Source organism: Dipodomys spectabilis, unplaced genomic scaffold (assembly GCF_019054845.1).
Source record: "Dipodomys spectabilis isolate Male_0828 unplaced genomic scaffold, ASM1905484v1 ptg000001l, whole genome shotgun sequence".
Classification (NCBI taxonomy): domain Eukaryota; kingdom Metazoa; phylum Chordata; class Mammalia; order Rodentia; family Heteromyidae; genus Dipodomys; species Dipodomys spectabilis.
This window is the reverse complement of record NW_024870678.1, coordinates 28396987-28413709: the sequence shown is the minus strand read 5'-3', so window position 1 is coordinate 28413709 and position 16723 is coordinate 28396987. Positions and strand designations below refer to the sequence as shown.

The 16723-nt window shown below is 40.7% G+C and overlaps 1 protein-coding gene across 3 annotated transcripts in view; it reads right to left on the bottom strand.

Moving 5' to 3' along the window:
• The window catches only part of Utrn (utrophin), a 425153-nt gene that overhangs the window by 279193 nt on the left and 129237 nt on the right, over positions 1-16723 (bottom strand). For all 3 annotated transcript variants that reach the window (XM_042693071.1, XM_042692992.1, XM_042693156.1), the window contains 6 exons: positions 15400-15487; positions 11749-11990; positions 11405-11585; positions 9105-9250; positions 7299-7511; positions 415-528 (listed from right to left, as the gene is read on the bottom strand). In XM_042693071.1, the coding sequence (XP_042549005.1) occupies positions 415-528; positions 7299-7511; positions 9105-9250; positions 11405-11585; positions 11749-11990; positions 15400-15487 (984 nt within the window). The remainder of the gene's footprint in view (positions 1-414; positions 529-7298; positions 7512-9104; positions 9251-11404; positions 11586-11748; positions 11991-15399; positions 15488-16723) is intronic.

Here is a 16723-nt window from a genome sequence, read left to right as displayed (position 1 = left end):
GGAACAGTGCTTTTAATTAACTTCGAGAAGCCTGATGATTTCCCAAAGCATAAATTGCATGCAGTATTACTGGCAAATTTCATTTGTTAAGTATGTTTTTCCTAAAGCCTCACCATGTGGTATAAGCAATACACCATTGGTAAGCATTAGGCGAAGATGGCATTATAATACAAAACAGCAGCACCTAAGAAACTAAACTAAGTCTTGTTCTCATGTCATCAATTCTATAACAAGGCAAAAGATAAAAATATGAACATCTGCCATTCTTTTATTAACTATAAAGCTACAATGGTTTTATGATAAAAGATATTTTATCTACAGTTCAAGACCATGTCACATTCTACCCATTTCAATAATAGCAAATAATAAAGAAAATGTGATTTGTTCCATCGGGCTGGCTGGAAGAGAACTCACAGCACACTGGCCAAGCTCCCGCTGGAGACCGGCCACATCCCCTTGGGCAGCCTGCTCTTTCATTAAGAAGTCTTTCACTCCTTCTGTCCACTTCTGGATGACTTCTGAATCAGCCTGTAACAAACACAATAGCAGAAGGGGATATTACTCCCTGACATTTAACCCACGTCTCTCCATCCCTGGCTACAAGAGAAAAAGCAACTTTGCAAACTCTGATAGCATCATTCTCATTTACTTTATTTCTCTTTTTAAGCCCCTGAACTTGGAAAAGAATGACTTTCGTCATATTGGATGAAAATTCTCCAAAGATGATGAACAAGCTTTGTGGGCATTGTCTAAAACTTAAAACACTTCAGTGAACTGTGCTTTTTTTTTTTTTTCACTTAAATTGCAATGTTGATGACTGAAAATTCAGAGCAGATGGGGGGGGGGGGAATGCTTTTCTGAGTATAATCAGATTTTGAGAAAAAAGGAAAAACTTTTGCTCTTTTAATAATGTAAAATAAGTTTGCTCTTTCAGTTGGCTACTGGAAGCAGGAAAATAAATAACATAGGAAATGTTATTTAAATGAAGGAAATATATAGGTTGTTTTTAGTCCTGACCCTGAGTACTATTTTTTTCAATTCATTTATTGTTATTGCAAAGATGATATACAGAGCGGTTACAATTACGTAAGTCAGATAAAGAATACATTCCTTTCTGAACAATGTCACTGCCTCCCTCCCTCTCTTCCAGGTTTTCCTTCCCATCCCCAACCACAAGTTGCATAGTTCCTTTTCAACATAGTGTCCAATGACTGCCACTGCTGCATTTGTTCACCCCTCCATTTCTGTGACCTCCCCCTTACCCAAAGAAAGACAAATGAAGAGACAAAGAAAAAAGGGGAAAAAAACTCCTTGTTTTTCATTTCCTGGAATTCATTTTGAGAAATATTATATATTACATGATCAGATGCATACAGCTTTTTTTTTTCATCTGAAAACCCAAAATCACACACTACATCGTTGTATTTTTTTCACCCAATATTTACCAGCACCTACTCTATGTGTGTGACCCTGGGATCCAATGACAAATGAGAAAGCAAATATTTTGCAGGGGGAAAAAGAGAGAGAGAGAAACTTCAGAGATGTGGTCATATAAAAATGGTGACTTAGAATGCAAAAATAAACCAAATTTCAGCCCAACACTGTGGGAGAATCATTTCTTTCTAAGCCTTCCCACTCAAGCATTGTTTATCCTGCCTGTTAACCTCCCTTGCATGTTCTTAATTTCTTGTTCACTTCTAAAACTGGAAACAAGTTTACTATCATTTTCCAAAAAGTCTCGCCATATTTGTAGGTAGCTGCCATGTCTTTCTCTGCTGCCTCTAACGGTTAAATGTTCCTAGTTCCTTACCTGGCCTCTCTAGGACATGACAGCCAAGCATCTATCACAACCACCGCTCTGAATAAAATGTACCCTGCAAACCACATCAATAGCTTCATACCACACAGAACCAACCAACCGTTCTTATCACCACATTGCATCTGCAATGGTGTCTGTTTTATTTTTATTCTTGTATGGTTGTTCTAAGCTTGTTTTTTTTGTTTGTTCATACAGTCACCAGTCACATATTATAGCTTGTTGCAACTCCAATACCTCCATTAACTACCTCAAAATATACTTTTCCTAACACAACTTAATGGGCTGCTATCATAAATTCAGGGCTTGATGATTATAAATATTAAACTTGGCCTTGGTATGTTGACAAACCAGTTAAGAATAGACCAACCACAAAGCCAACAAAATAATTAGAAATTCTAGCCTCTCTACTTTCCTATCGGCTACTCCTGCTAACTTTTTCTTCCTTACAAAACTGGTAGGGAAACACATTTTGTTTTTCTATTGGCTATGTGGGGTGTTTTGTGATGGTCCAGAGTTTAAAATTTTTCCAAGTGAAAACTGAATCCAATAATAGTGCTTGCTTGAGTGTTTCACCCACAAAGGATGGCTTACATTTCATGATATAAGAAGAGCCTACATACACTAAAATCTAATTCATTTTCTGCTTTCTTCTTCTTTTTTTTTTTTTTTTTTGGTCGGTCATGGGGTTTGAACTCTGGACCTGGGCACTGTCCCTGAGCTCTTCAGCTCAAGGCAAGCACTCTACCATGTGAGCCACAGTGCCACTTCAAGTTTTCTGGTGGTTATTTGGAGATAAGAGTCTCACAGACTTTCCTGCCCAGGCTGGCTTTGAACCGTGATCCTCAGATCTCAGTAGCTAGGATTATAAGCACAAACCGATGCCTGGCCTGCCTTCTTCTTATAATGTTGTATGAAAATACCCTAAATACTTTGGTGGAAACAAGACCTGCCAAGAATGATATGCACATTATTGAACTACGTAAGTGTACATGCTCTTTCAACTATGACATCATGTCACTCAGGGTATATAACAATCTAGCATTCAGGAAGGAAGGAAGGGAGGAAGGGAGGAAGGGAAAGGAGGAGGGGGAAGAGGAAAGGGAGGAGAAGGAAAAGGAGGAGAGAGTGAAGGAGGGAGAGGGAGAGCAGGCAGAAGAACAGGAGAGAAAGGGAGGAAGAAGAAGAAATGAACTATTATAAAACTGGGAAATTCATTAAATCTAGTTGTGAATAAGGAAAACTGATCGTTTCACTACATAAAGATTTTATAAGATTTTCCATTCTATTCCAAGAAAGATTTTCAATCACAATCAGCTTTGACTAATGTAAGCAAATGGATCTGCCCCTGGCTGGCCAGTGAGAGGAAGTTTTATGGTATCCGTTGCCTTCCTTCCTCCCTCCTCCCGCCTAGACACGCAAGTCTCCCGGGGGCAGACACAAGGCAGCGGTCCCCTGCTGCCTCTTGCAGTTTACCCTGAGGAAAAAAAGGAAGAGGAAAGAAAAGAACAAACCCAGATGAGTCACATAGAACCAATTTTCTGTCCCAACAGGGACAAAAGCAACTCGAGGGAATCTGAAAAGCCAAATTATCTTCTCCACTGCAAATGCTACTTACGTCTGAAAGAGGCAGTTGTGACCAAAGGAAAGAATGGGAGCTGAAGGTCAAGTTGAGCACCTGACTAGCAGTGGGGTTTTGAGACACTAATTCCTTCTGTCTTTTGGAGCCTAGGCTTACTCTTCTATTAAAGAGGAATATTATTAATATCAGTCTTATTTGGTTGTACTGTCACCATGTTTAGACAGAGATTCCCACACAGAAACATTCAATAAATGAAAATATCTACAAACCAAACTGCTCTATTATTGCCAAGATGCGCTTTATTAAAAAAAAAAAAAATACCGCCAGGTTTTAGAGTTTAGGCCACATCAGAGACAGGATGAGGATATGTTTCCATAAGATCAGAACCATTTTGATTGTTCTGATACTAGAGCTGCAAATCAAGGCTTCACATTTGGACTGATTGGTTGATCACAGATGGCGCTCTACCACCTGAGTCATGCCTCCAGTCCAACTTTGTGTGGTTAACTGGAGATGGAGTCTCTCAGACTGTCCTGTCTGGATTGGCTTTGAACAGAGATCCTCTAGGGCTCAGCCTCCACTGACACTTGGCTAGGCCATTAAAAAAAATTTTTACACTGTATGAACCATTGATGCTGTTTCGTCAAATGATTATTTTAAAGTAACCATTACAGAGCTGGGAAGGTGACGCAGGGGTAGTGTTTGCCTTTGCCTCACATGCATGGGGCCCTGGTTTCAATTCCTCAGCACCACACAAGCAGAAAAAGCTGGAAGTGGCGCTATGGTTCAAGTGGTAGAGCGCTAGCCTTGAGGTGAAGAGCTGAGCGACAGCGCCCAGGCCCAGAGTTCAGGCCCCACGACCAACAAAAAATAAATAAATAAACTATTACAAAATGACCATTTTGAAAGAACTGCTGCTGATATATCTGGTCAAATACAGCTCAGCTCAGAGCAGCAGAAGGAAGACAAACAGTGAAATGCCTAATAGCACAAACCAACTGGACCCCACTCTGTGGCCACACCATGGGGGTAGAGAAAAGTCACTCAAATCAAGACCAGCCACCACCTGTGAGCAGGAAACAACCAGAGACCCAGGACTCTGCACCGCACTTCACTCCCCCCACAGTAAGGCCTCTGTCCCTCGAAGGGAAATATTCTGCATCCACCATAGCAGATGCTCCCAGCACTTTCCAAAAGGCTGCTCACCCTGAAGCCAACTCTTCATCAAAGAGGTGACAAAAGGATATAAAAGAACTCGTGCAAAAATTGTTTATCTATATAAAAATCATTCAGGAAATACACTTAGGAGTTTCTAATCTACAATGAGTAATCTTTTTCTTTTTTGCCATGCACTTACTGAATACCCGCACACACATGCACATACACAAACATTCTTACACATATATCTACAAAACAGGCACATACTTCTTTGTGGGATATCTCAGTTTAAAAAGCAATGCAAGCTGGGTGCTGGTGGCTCACGCCTGTCATGCTAGCTACTCAGGAGGCTGAGATCTGAGGATCATGGTTCAAAGCCAGCCTGAGTAAGAAAGTCCGTGAGGCTCTTATCTCCAATTAACCACCAGAAAACCTGAAGTGGGGCTGTGGCTCAAGGGTAAGAGTACTACTTACTTTGAGCTGGAATGCTCAGGGACAGTGCCCAGGCCCAGAGTTCAAGCCCCCCAACCAAAAAAAAAAAAAAAAAAAGTAATACAAGCCAGGAGCTGGTAGCTAATATGACCAGCTACTTAGGAAGCTGAGATCTGAGGATCACAGTTTGAAACCTCCCTCAGCAGTAAAGTCCATGTGACTCTTATCTCCAATTAACCACCAAAAAGCCTTCAGAAGTGACGCTGTAGCTCAAGTTTTAGAGTGCTAGCCTTGAGCAAAAAATACATAAATAAAACAATCTCAGGAATAGCACACAGGACCTGAACTCAAGACCCAGGAACAGCAATATGAAAGAATTACTAGTAAATTACTAGTAACAATTAAACTATAAGTAGTCTAGGATAGGGTAGACATTTTTCAGTCATCTTTTTACTTAAATAAAGATAAAATTACTATCAGTAATTGGAAATCAACTCATCAAATAGTCTAACCAGGAAGGCCAAAATTCTACAATGACCGGCCCTGCTTCAAAGCAAGATTTAGAATCTAGATCCCAGAGAAGGAATGTGACATGGATAAAATGAGCCCTTTAGCCTTAGCTCGCCTCCTTGCCTGAGCTCCGAATGGAAGAACTGTAAAACCTGGTAACTCTGGACTTTAAGACTGAGATTCCAAGAGACGCAACTGCCTCTGAGACTTGATTACAGCTAAATTCTTAGCATTTTATCTTCCTTCTCCCCCATCTGTTGGAATGTCGACAGCTTTTAAGCTACTGATTTCTGCCTCAAGCCACAGACACAAAACGCTGTAGAGACAGAATTAATATAGTAGTTTAAGCTGGTAGGATTCTGCTTTTGTTTGGTTTTATGAACCTCAAAAACACTATGTGGGAGAAAAGTGTTCTGTCACAGAGAAATGAGAACAAGGCATAACGCTGACACATACATGAGTTTATCTAAAAGTAGCCATCACAAAGCCCCCGCATCCTCTTCCCCTATGATCAGCCACTGCAACTGCCCCTTGGTTTCTGGGTCAAGACTTCCCTTCAAATTCAGTGGCAGGCACACACTGAATATCATGGGACTCTCTCCATGCTCGCCTGAGTGCTCTTCTGGTACTACAGGTTTTCTGTCATTGTAAAACCATAAAAGTTTCGTAAATTTCATCTCTACTTTCTGATTTTCCTAGCAATATCCCAAACCCAAATTCTCTTAGAATTTGAGTTAATCAATCTATTTAAATCTATTACTAATCTAATGTTACCTACTGAGAAATAGTTAATGTTTTCTCTTGCCGGATACTGTTCTAGAAGTATATGTTGATGTAAACCAGTCTAAAAAAAAGACGAATCCCCAGCTAAAAGGAAAAAAGAACAACGACCATGTTCCAGAAGCACTGAGAGAATTGGAGCCTGGGGGCAGAGTAGACCAGCTCCACATCCATGCTGCCCTTTGAGAAAACCAGAGACAGAGTTGGACTTAAAAATCCTGTCTTGGGCTCAGAATGCAGCTTAGTGGTAGAGTGCTTGCCAAGCATGCATGAAGCCCTGGGTTCGATTCCTCAGTACCACCTATCCAGAAAAAGTCAGAAATGGTGCTGTGGCTTCAAGTGGTAGAGTGCTAGCCTTGAGCAAAAGAAGCTCAGGGACAGTGCCCAGGCCCTGAGTTCAAGCCCCAGGACTGGAAAAAAAAAAAATCCTGTCATATCTGACCGTAACTTTCTCCACCTCCTCCTTATACATCCTCACATTTACCACGACCCTCCCCTGGCCCTCACCTTGACCAACCAGCTTTTCAGATGTAGCTTCTGCATAGCTATATGCCTTGAATTATTTGGCTTTTTAGTCTGTCACTAGCCTCATTCAGATTGTTAACTCCAAATATCAAGGACCATTAAAAACCATATCCAAGGACTTCACTATTTGCCACTAACCAGGCAACTTGTAGCAACCACAATGTGACTCACACTGCAATCTAATAACCAATCTGTATTTCACATAGACAGCCTCCTATGCTGAAGTTCTATTTTAACTCTGTTTTCCATATCACCAGTCCAGCTCGCTTCTACCAACAAGTCCTCTCTATGAGGCAAAAAGAAATACATGTGCTCACCTGCTCATTCACAGTATGTTGCAGAGCAAGTTATAATCCCAACTTAAGCACATAAATAATGTGGGACTAGAAAGAATGCAAAATACTTAAATAGTAGATATGTGAATCCTGCATGAAAATTACCATCTACCCTGTAATAAAGGCAAACTCCTGGTATCCTGGTGGCCTCAGGATTTACCTCAAAAGCTCTGAGTTTCGAGGCAGTTTCTTCAAGCAAATGTAGATCTTTGGAAACCTTGGTCTTGAGTTTGTTCCATTTTCCTCGGGCATCGTTGAGTTCTTTCTTATATGTCTTTTCTACATCAGGAAGCACATTTTTCTCTAATGCCTTTGTGTCTTCTGTAAGTTTATGTAACATAGGTTTCTGATTCTCAAGGATTTCATCAAGGGCCTAGGAAAAGATTCCAACAATTAAAAATGTGTGCAATAATGTGTCTATACAGATGTAATCATATGGGCTGTACACAGTGGGAAAAAAATAAAACAGGAGGGCACTGTATCAAGAAGTATTATAAAGCAATGAGCATAATCCAAAAAATTAAAGCTTTCCCTTCATGAGTTATGTGTGGGCCATGTAATATATTCTCGCCACATAAATGGCTGAACCACATGCCCCGTGTGGGCCCAGAGGGCTATGTCAAGAGTTGGTCTTTGTTAACTCACGAAATACTTCAAAATCTTAAGGGCACTCAACTAAAGGACCAAGGAACCATCCTGATTCAACACAATTTTTTTCAAAATATCATTTCAACTATTCCCCATTTTATAAGAAGTATTTGAGCACACTATGAATCAGTTAAGAATTTTATGCTAATAAGAAATATGTACTTCTATTAAAACTTAGTAACTACTCCTTTAACTAAGATCCTACATAAATATGTATTTCTATTAAAACTTAGTAACTATTCCTTTAACTAAGATCCTACATAAATATGTACTTCTATTAAAACTTAGTAACTATTCCTTTAACTAAGATCCTACATTACAGAAATCAACCTTCAAATTATAAGTAACCAATACAGAGACAGGTGTGGAGGCATGGGCCTATAATCCCAGACACTGAAGAAGCAGAGGCAAGATGAACAAAAGTTTGAAGTGAGCCTGGGCAAAATTAGTATTTCAGAAACAAAATACAAACAAAAGGGCTGGGATCCAAGCTCAAATGGTAGAGCACTTGCCCAGCAGGCTTAAGTCTCTAGATTAAATAACCCAGTTCCAAAAGAAAAGGAACACAAATTCTGAACCACAAATGGCGTCCCTCATTAAAAAAAAATCACTGAAAAATATTATCATATGATCAACAATCATATATAAAATAATATTTATCAAAGTGAACTCCAGGAAAAAGGGATTGTTTCTTTGTTGCTGTTTTTCTTTTCTTTTCTTTTTGTCTTCCCTGTTCATTTATCTGTCTTTGTGAAAGTAAGTGGGGGACACAGAAATGGAGGGACAAAGGGTGAACAAAAGTAGCAGTGGTACTCAGTAGACACTCCATTGAAAATGAACTACATGATTTGTAGATAGGGGACAGGAGGGAAAAACTGGAAGAGAATGAGGGAAGTGGGGACATTGTCCAAAAACAAATGTACTCTTTATCTGATGTATATAGCTATAATCCCTTTAAACATCACCTTTATAATAAAACAATAAAAATAGACATTTTTAGATAAATAAATAAATCTGAAATGGCCAAGTGCTTGTGGTTCTAGCCACTTAGGAAGCTGAGATCTGAGGATCGAGGTTCCAAGGCAGCCCAGGCTGGAAAGTCTATCTCCAATAAACTACTCATAAAAAGCGGGAAGTGGCATTGTGGCTCAGGCACAGAAATGGAGGGACAAAGGGTGAGCAAATGCAGCAGCTCAGGCACAGCACCCAGACTCTGAGTTCAAACCCCAGGACCAGCACTCAATAAATAAATTAAAAAACAAACAAGTAAATAAATCTGAAATGGCAGGATGGCCCAGACCTCTAGCAGAGAGATTACCTTTTTTCCTTGGAGGGCCTCCTCCAGCTTTGTAAGATCATTAAGGTCAGTCAGCGGTGTCTGGGCTTTGTTTTCTAAGTCATCCAGCATGTCCTTCAGCGTTTCCAATGTTTCCAAATACGCATGTCCAGGTTGGCTCTTCAGGTCTGTTTATTTAACAAATGATAACTTGAGAAAATAATGTCAGGATCTTAATATTATCGGGACTACTATTAATCTTCTGCATTTAATAACTGAATCCCAATACATAGTAAGTTAGGGGAAAAAAACCCACCCTGATTAAGATGAAAAAGAATCTCTGTTAGTTAATTAAATAGGTCATTCCTCTGGCATCTCTGAGACAGACGGTGACTTCATTCCTGCGGATGTTGATGTTTGAAATATTAACTAACTCACTATCATTCTTCTTCATTGTATCACAATGACATGTCTCTCTGAAGCCAGAGCAACAATGTTCCTTTTGTGCCACATAACCTCCTCTTCCCCCATTGCCGCACAAAGAATAAAGGAAAAGCAAGATACCTTCATCCACCCCCTCCCCGCCCCCCCCCCCCTCCCCAGCCCTGCAGTCCAGGCGGACCACCCCAGCCACAGTGGTAGCGTCTGCAAGGGAGCCGTGCAGCGTGTCTGTCCCACACATCACCTGAGAGGCAACGACAGCAGCAGCGACAGCAGTGTCTATTTCTGCCTCCAGTGTAAAAATCACACACTTCCAAGCACATGTGCAGAAAGGAAGCGAGTTGTATTTGAAGGACAAGAGGTGAAAACAACCATCAGCCTCCATTCCCCCATGCTGACCCTGTTCAAACACTAAAGCAGTAAGTTGAAAAGCCACATGGCACATTTGTCTACCAGGCACACAGACACTCTTTTTTTTTTTTTTAAGCCAGTCCTGGGGCTTAAACTCAGGGCCTGGGCACTGTCCCTGAGCTTCTTTTTGCTTAAGGGTAGCAATCTACTACTTGAGCCACTTCCGGCTTTTTCTGCTTATGTGGTGCTGAGGAATCGAACCCAGGGCCTCATGCATGCAAGGCAAGCACTCTACTACAGGCCACAGCCCCAGCCCCACACAGACATTTCTTAATATCCTTACATCACATAATCTATGAACCACAGCACAGCAATGAAGGATAACCTGCCGCTAATAATACAGACTACAGCACAAGCTCCACCTGCAACAGTGACTAAAGAGAAAATAATAATAATAATAATGTAACCTAAGGACTGAGTTTCTCATACCTTTAAGAGTTAACTTTACAAAACCAGATGTATTCCAAAAGTAAGCACTCATTTAACCTTTTCAGAGTCTGGAAGAGTAACATAATTCCTTTTCTTTCCCTTTTTTATTTTTAAAGGGGATGATACTGCTAAAACTTCAATTAACCTTTCCAAGATAAAAGACATAAGGAGCATTCTCTTGTTATGCCAGAAATAACCAAAAGCAGAAATAACAACTGTTTCTCATTATTTTTTTTCCTTAAGAACTGCAGTTCAGAGATATAGTACTTGCCTTGAAGACATGAGGCCCTGAGTTTCATTCCCAGCACCACAAATAAAAAGCAACAACAAACAACAAGAACAAATAAATCTACAAGTAAACACACTAGATATCTCGTCATTCACACAGAGTGAGACCAAAGGAGGCTATTCTTAAGGGAGGAACACATACACACAATGTGAGCCCAATCATATAAACTAATACTTATTGAAATGAACTCCAGGAAATAGAAACAAGAGGTTTTTTCCTTCTCTGTTGCTGTTTTTGTATTCTTTTCTTTTTGTCTTTCTGTTCTTTTATCTGTCTTTGGGAGGGTAAGGGGGAACACAGAAATGGTTGAAATAAAAGGTGAACAAATGCAACAGTGATACTCACTAGACACGGTGTGGAAAATGAACTATACAACTTGTGGGTTGGAACAGGAGAGAAAAACAGAGAGAGCAAGAACGGGGTGACACTGCTCATATTGTACTCTTTACCTGTGTTCTTTACCCTGGGTACCATATTACCTTTACAATAATAAAAATAATAAAAACAATTGTTAGATCCTATTGACACAAGCTCAAAGCTTGTGAAAGCAGCTCGTAATTTGACAGTGCAAAGCCAGGAGCTACTTAGACTATAAGACCCTGAAGTAGGCAGGCACAATGAAACACCGCTCAGAAAAACATAGGCCTGGTGTAGCAGGCACAAAACACATGTCCACGAAGGCTCTAAATATTAGGGTGATTTTTAGACTTAGGTAAACTGAGAGAAGATATGCTAGAATCATTGAGAAAGAAAACCAACAGGATGGACTCACCACGCTCTAGCTGCTGGTGACAATCCTCCATCTCCTTCTGCACAGCTTGGTAGTGCCTTAAGAAGCCATCGAAGGCCTGCTGGACAAAATCCGGGACAGAAGGCTGAGACATCAGAGCTGAGCAGCTTGCACGTGCTGTTTCCATCTTGGGGTGGAGGCTAAGGAGGTCTGTCAATTCCCTCTGGGGAAGAGAAAATTCAGTCACGTAACTCCGCAAAGATGAGCCTCTCTACCAGATGCGAGTCAGAATTGACTTACAGGTCATGATATAAGAAGTGCCCTCTCTGTATGTACCCAAGACTCGGTTCAGAGCACTTGCACCATCCAGGTGGTTGTCTGTTTACCTGGTAGGAATCCTTCAAAAGTGGCAAGGACTGGTGGGGAGATGCAGAAGAGAAAGTGAGCTGTAACCACTCCTCCTTCATCTTGAGGACCTTCTCAAGCTCGTCGAGCTGCTGGAAGTAAGTGTTGATATCCTCCTGAAGGCGAATCTTCCTAGCAAGATCATCCAGACGCTGAGACGTGTGCTTCCACCCTGAGGAAACCTTCTCCAGGATGCTTTTTATCTCTTCAGTAGAAAGGCCTTCTACACAGACAAAACATAACATAAAATAAGCAGATACTTCATATGGTATCACCATACTTGTTTTGAATGTCTTCTAAATGCTCTAACATAAGCAAAAAATAAAAAATAAAAAAGAGACAATGCAACCCAGGCACTGGTGGTTCATGCCTGTAATCTTAAATACTTGGGAGGCTAAGAGGAGGAGGATCAGAGTTCAAGGATAGCCCAAGCAGGAAACTCTACCAGGCCCTCAGTCAATCCGTAGGTGGATCCAGAGGTATGTGCCCATCATCCTAAGATTCACAGGAGGCTAAGATTGGAAGGAATACGGTACCAGAAGAACCTAGGAAGCAAGACCCTATCCCAAATATAACCAGTGAAAAACAGGGCTGGAGAGCACAAGACTCTGAGTTTAAACCCACAGTAATGCATGTGCGTATGCACGCACTTGCACACACACACCAATGTCATATACTGATCACTCCATTAATTCCCTTTTAACAACAACAACAAAAATACTGTATTGATACACTTACAAAACCATTGCCTGTGTTTATTTCTTGACCTAAGTGGGGCAAGGTTTGAAACTATGATTAAGGAATGGCATGGCCATGGTTATCACCAAAGGCATATTAAGCTAGCAGCTAGTGGCTCATACCAGCAATCCTAGCTACTCGGGAGACTTAGACCTGGAAGATGGCAGTTCAAAGCCACCCAGGGAAGAAATGTCCAAGACATTCCATCTTTAACTAACCAGTAAATAGCTGAACTAGAGGTGTGCCTCAATAGAAGAGCACCAGCCTTGAGCATGCAAGCTAAGAGAGAGCTTGAAGCTCTGAATTGCAGCCTCAGTACAAGCATACACACACACACACACACACACACACACACACACACACACACACACACACACACACACACAGAGAAAGGCATATCAGTAGAGCATGTATCATTCCTCTTCTATAGACTAACACATTTCCAATCTTGCCACCTTTCCACTCTGCAATCTTATACTCTAAGCCAACAATGAACACAACTGCCTCCGTTTGTCTGGGATTCATACATCAAAAGGTTATGTCTGCTTTCTTTTTTTTTTTTTTTTGTTTGTTTGTTTTTTTTGCCGGTTGTGGGAGCCTGAACTCTGGGCCTGGGCGCTGTCCCTCAGCTCTTCAGCTCAAGGCTAGTGCTCTACCACTTGAGCCATAGCGCCACTTCTGGCTTTTTCTGCTTATGTGGTGCTGAGGAATCGAACCCAGGGCGTCAGGCATGCAAAGCAAACGCTCTACCACTGAGCCACCTTCCCAGCCCTATGTCTGCTTTCGTAAGAATAAAAACATCCGGCAGTCAAAGTGGCAGATAGCTTAAGTCCGAGATGACAAAACCACAGTCATGTAAATAGGTAAGGAAATGACAAGAATCACTTTTGCAACCGTAGGCCTATAGGAATGTTACAGCAGAAGCCAGGCCCAAGAAAAATTAGCAGGCCTACGAGGCACAATGCACAATGAACAAAGCCAAACAAATACCAAATCATTCAAACCAGTAACCACAATCTCAGGAGTGGCAAAAACAACGTATTTTAATTATAGGAATTACATAATTGCATTTGTCTCACACATTTGAATAGTCTCATAATTTCTCATTCCTAGAAACGATAAGGTGACAGATCTTTTTATATGGGAATAGATCTCTTCATAATTTTTCTCTTAGTAAAAATACCATCAAATTCTTTCAGTAGCAATGGAATCTTCCTATTTGGAGAAAACGCTTGTTATAAGAACAGGCTTAGCATTTTCTTCATTTGAGTAAGAGGGTAAGAAAACAATTCTGCTTTGTAAACAACCATGACCAAAACCCAGGGTAATAAGCTCAAACTAAAAAAAAAAAGGTGGGGGGAGGGCAGGGAAAACAAAAAGTTGCTTGTGATCTACAAGACAATACAACATGAAAAATTTGCCACAGTGTGCGTTCACTAAACATTAGAAATGTAGACGTCACACATGATTTGAATATATGGCTCAGGTCAGCAGCTCACGTTCATGGGCCCCTCACAGCAAGGCAGGCAAAGGAAAACAGACCTAGGCAGGACATTCAAACACATCCATGTTCAATCACCTCTATTAATGGGGGTCACAGAGAAAACAATTGACCATTTTCTTAACCAACTATCTGGGGCTGGACTCCTGCAGGGTCATTTCAATTCTAGGTGGACACAGGCAGTGTAGATTCAATCATTACATTTCTCTGTCAGGGTCATTTATGTTAAGCAAAGAAGGAAATTAAGCTAGTAAATAAAATCTACAAATCTAGGAAGCTGGTAAGAAGTCCTCATTCTATAGGAGCAGGTGAATAGCCTTCAATTCATTAGTTCGTTTGTTCATTTAATTATTAGATAATGTCTTTTCAACTATTCTTTTGGTTCCTTCAGACCAATTCTTTTTTGTGTGTGCCAATATTGGAGCTTGAACTTAGGTCCTTTTGATCTTGCTTAGCCTTTTCCGCTCACTCACATGAGCCACACCTCCACAACTGGCTTCGGGGTGGTTAATTAGAGATAAGAGTCTCACAGACTTTCTGCTTGGGCTGGCTTGGAACTGCAGTCCTCGGATCTCAGCCTCCTAACTAGCTAAGATTACAGGTATGACCCACCAGCACCTAGCTCTTCAGACTCATTTTAAAAGTTAAAATCTTGCCTTCTCTAAGCTAAAGACACTGCTGGCTACAGTGATACTAAATAATGATAAAAATCACACTTTTCATCTTTTAAAAGGAAAACTGCCTTTTATGGAAAGCTCAACTATTAGAAATCAAAAGTTAAAATTACTGTTATATAATTTTTGCTTTGTTTTGTTCTTGTCAGTACTGGGGTTTACTGGTGTTTTACCACTTGAGCCATGCTGTCAGCCCAGCTTTGTGCTGGTTATTTTGGAGATGGGGACTTTTCTGGTCAAAGACAGCTTCAAACTTCAGTCCTTCAGATCTCAGTTCTCTGAGTAGTTAGGATACCAGGCATGAGCCACAGACACAGCCTGCTGTTGTTTCGTTCCTCCGCTTCAATATAAGATTTTTGCTCTCTAAAAGATTCCAATGCCTATAGGCTGGGAATGTGGCTAAGTGGTAGAGTGCTTGCCTTGCATGCATGAAGCCCTGGGTTTGATTCCTCAGTACCACATACACAGAAAAAGCCGGAAGTGGTGCTGTGGCTCAAGTGATAGATTGCAAAAGAAGCTCAGGGACAGTGCCCAGGTCCTGAGTTCAAGCCCCAGGGATGGAAAAAAAAAAAAAAAGATTCTGATGTCTAAAAGTAACTTTTTGAAAAGCACTTTTCTAGCAAAACAATAGCTGCAGGGCTACATGTCTGATATGTCAAACTGCAAGTGTCAACACTACAAATTCTAGGGGGAAAAAAAAAAAGAATAAAGGGTCTCACCTTTGCCCATTTGCTCCAGAAGAATTTGTCCAGTTTGGTCTAGCTCATCCAGGCGGGGGCTTCTTTCTGTCTGCTCCTTTTCTAGTCCCTGGAAATAAAGGCCCGATATAAGAACACTGCAAACTTTCTTCTCAATTGTGCTATTTTAAATGTTTATGTTCAGTGTCCCTCTCATATGGCCTTTAGGTATTTCAGATTTACCTACAAGAATATTACAATAAAAAAATTTTTAAAAACGCTGCAATTCCAAGAGACATCTCAGTACTCCACAGACAAATAAACCTAAAAAGTACAATGAAACACGGTGATAGAAACTGTAAAACTTTAGTTTTTTGGTAGGCCTGTGGCTTTGTGATTGTGTGCTTGCCTAGCGTGCCCAAGGCCCTGGGTCTAATTCCCAGCCTCACAAAACTTCGTTTCTTTTACAGTAGAAAGGTGTATAGTAGCCAAGTGCTGGTCTCTCACACCTATAAACCTAGCTACTCGGGAAGCCGAGATCTGAGGATTCTGGTTCAAAGCCAGGAAAGTGCATGAGCTCTTATCTCCAATTAACCATCAAAACTGGAAGTAGAGCTGTGGCCAAAGAGCTCTAGAGTGCTAGCCATGAGCATAAGATATAGCATCAGGTCTTCAGTTCAAGCCTCAGTAATGGCTCATGCATGTGCATATATGCACAAGTGCACATGCATGTGCACACATGCACACACACAAAATTGTATACTATAATTATGAGTTTCTATAAAGAGGAAATAATTGAAATCAGTGTATTGTATGATACCTATTTGCAAACAGAGCCTGAGTATTTCACACCATAAAAACAGTGGTTTGAGTCAAAAGAACTGGACATGGTATGCTAGAGTTCAAGAGATATTATCTCTTAAGCCTCAGTCTTATTTGTGACTAGCACTGTAAGTCCAGGATCCAATGGAAACTTCAACCACAGCCCATTTCGTACCTTTTGTTAAATAGTATCAATACACCTTGGGACCTGACCCAAAGTAACTTGCTCTTTATATTTGAAGAGTGGACCTTAATTTTAATTCATTCCTCTCTCAGTATTTGTCTGGGACATTGGTTCTATTAAAGATACCTAAAAATCTGGAGAAATTTAAGGTCCTACTATGAAGTAGTATATTATTTATCCTACAATCTACACATATCTTCCTAGAGACTCAAAATCAAGTTTGAGGTCAAATAACAGCAATGTTGTCTAAATCATTCCCATACTATATTTCCTCAGGGAAATCTGACAAGGAATGAAGTCTGCCCATGTTCAGTACAGATCTCTCAACCTAGCTCTAAAACCACAGATACATGACCAAGA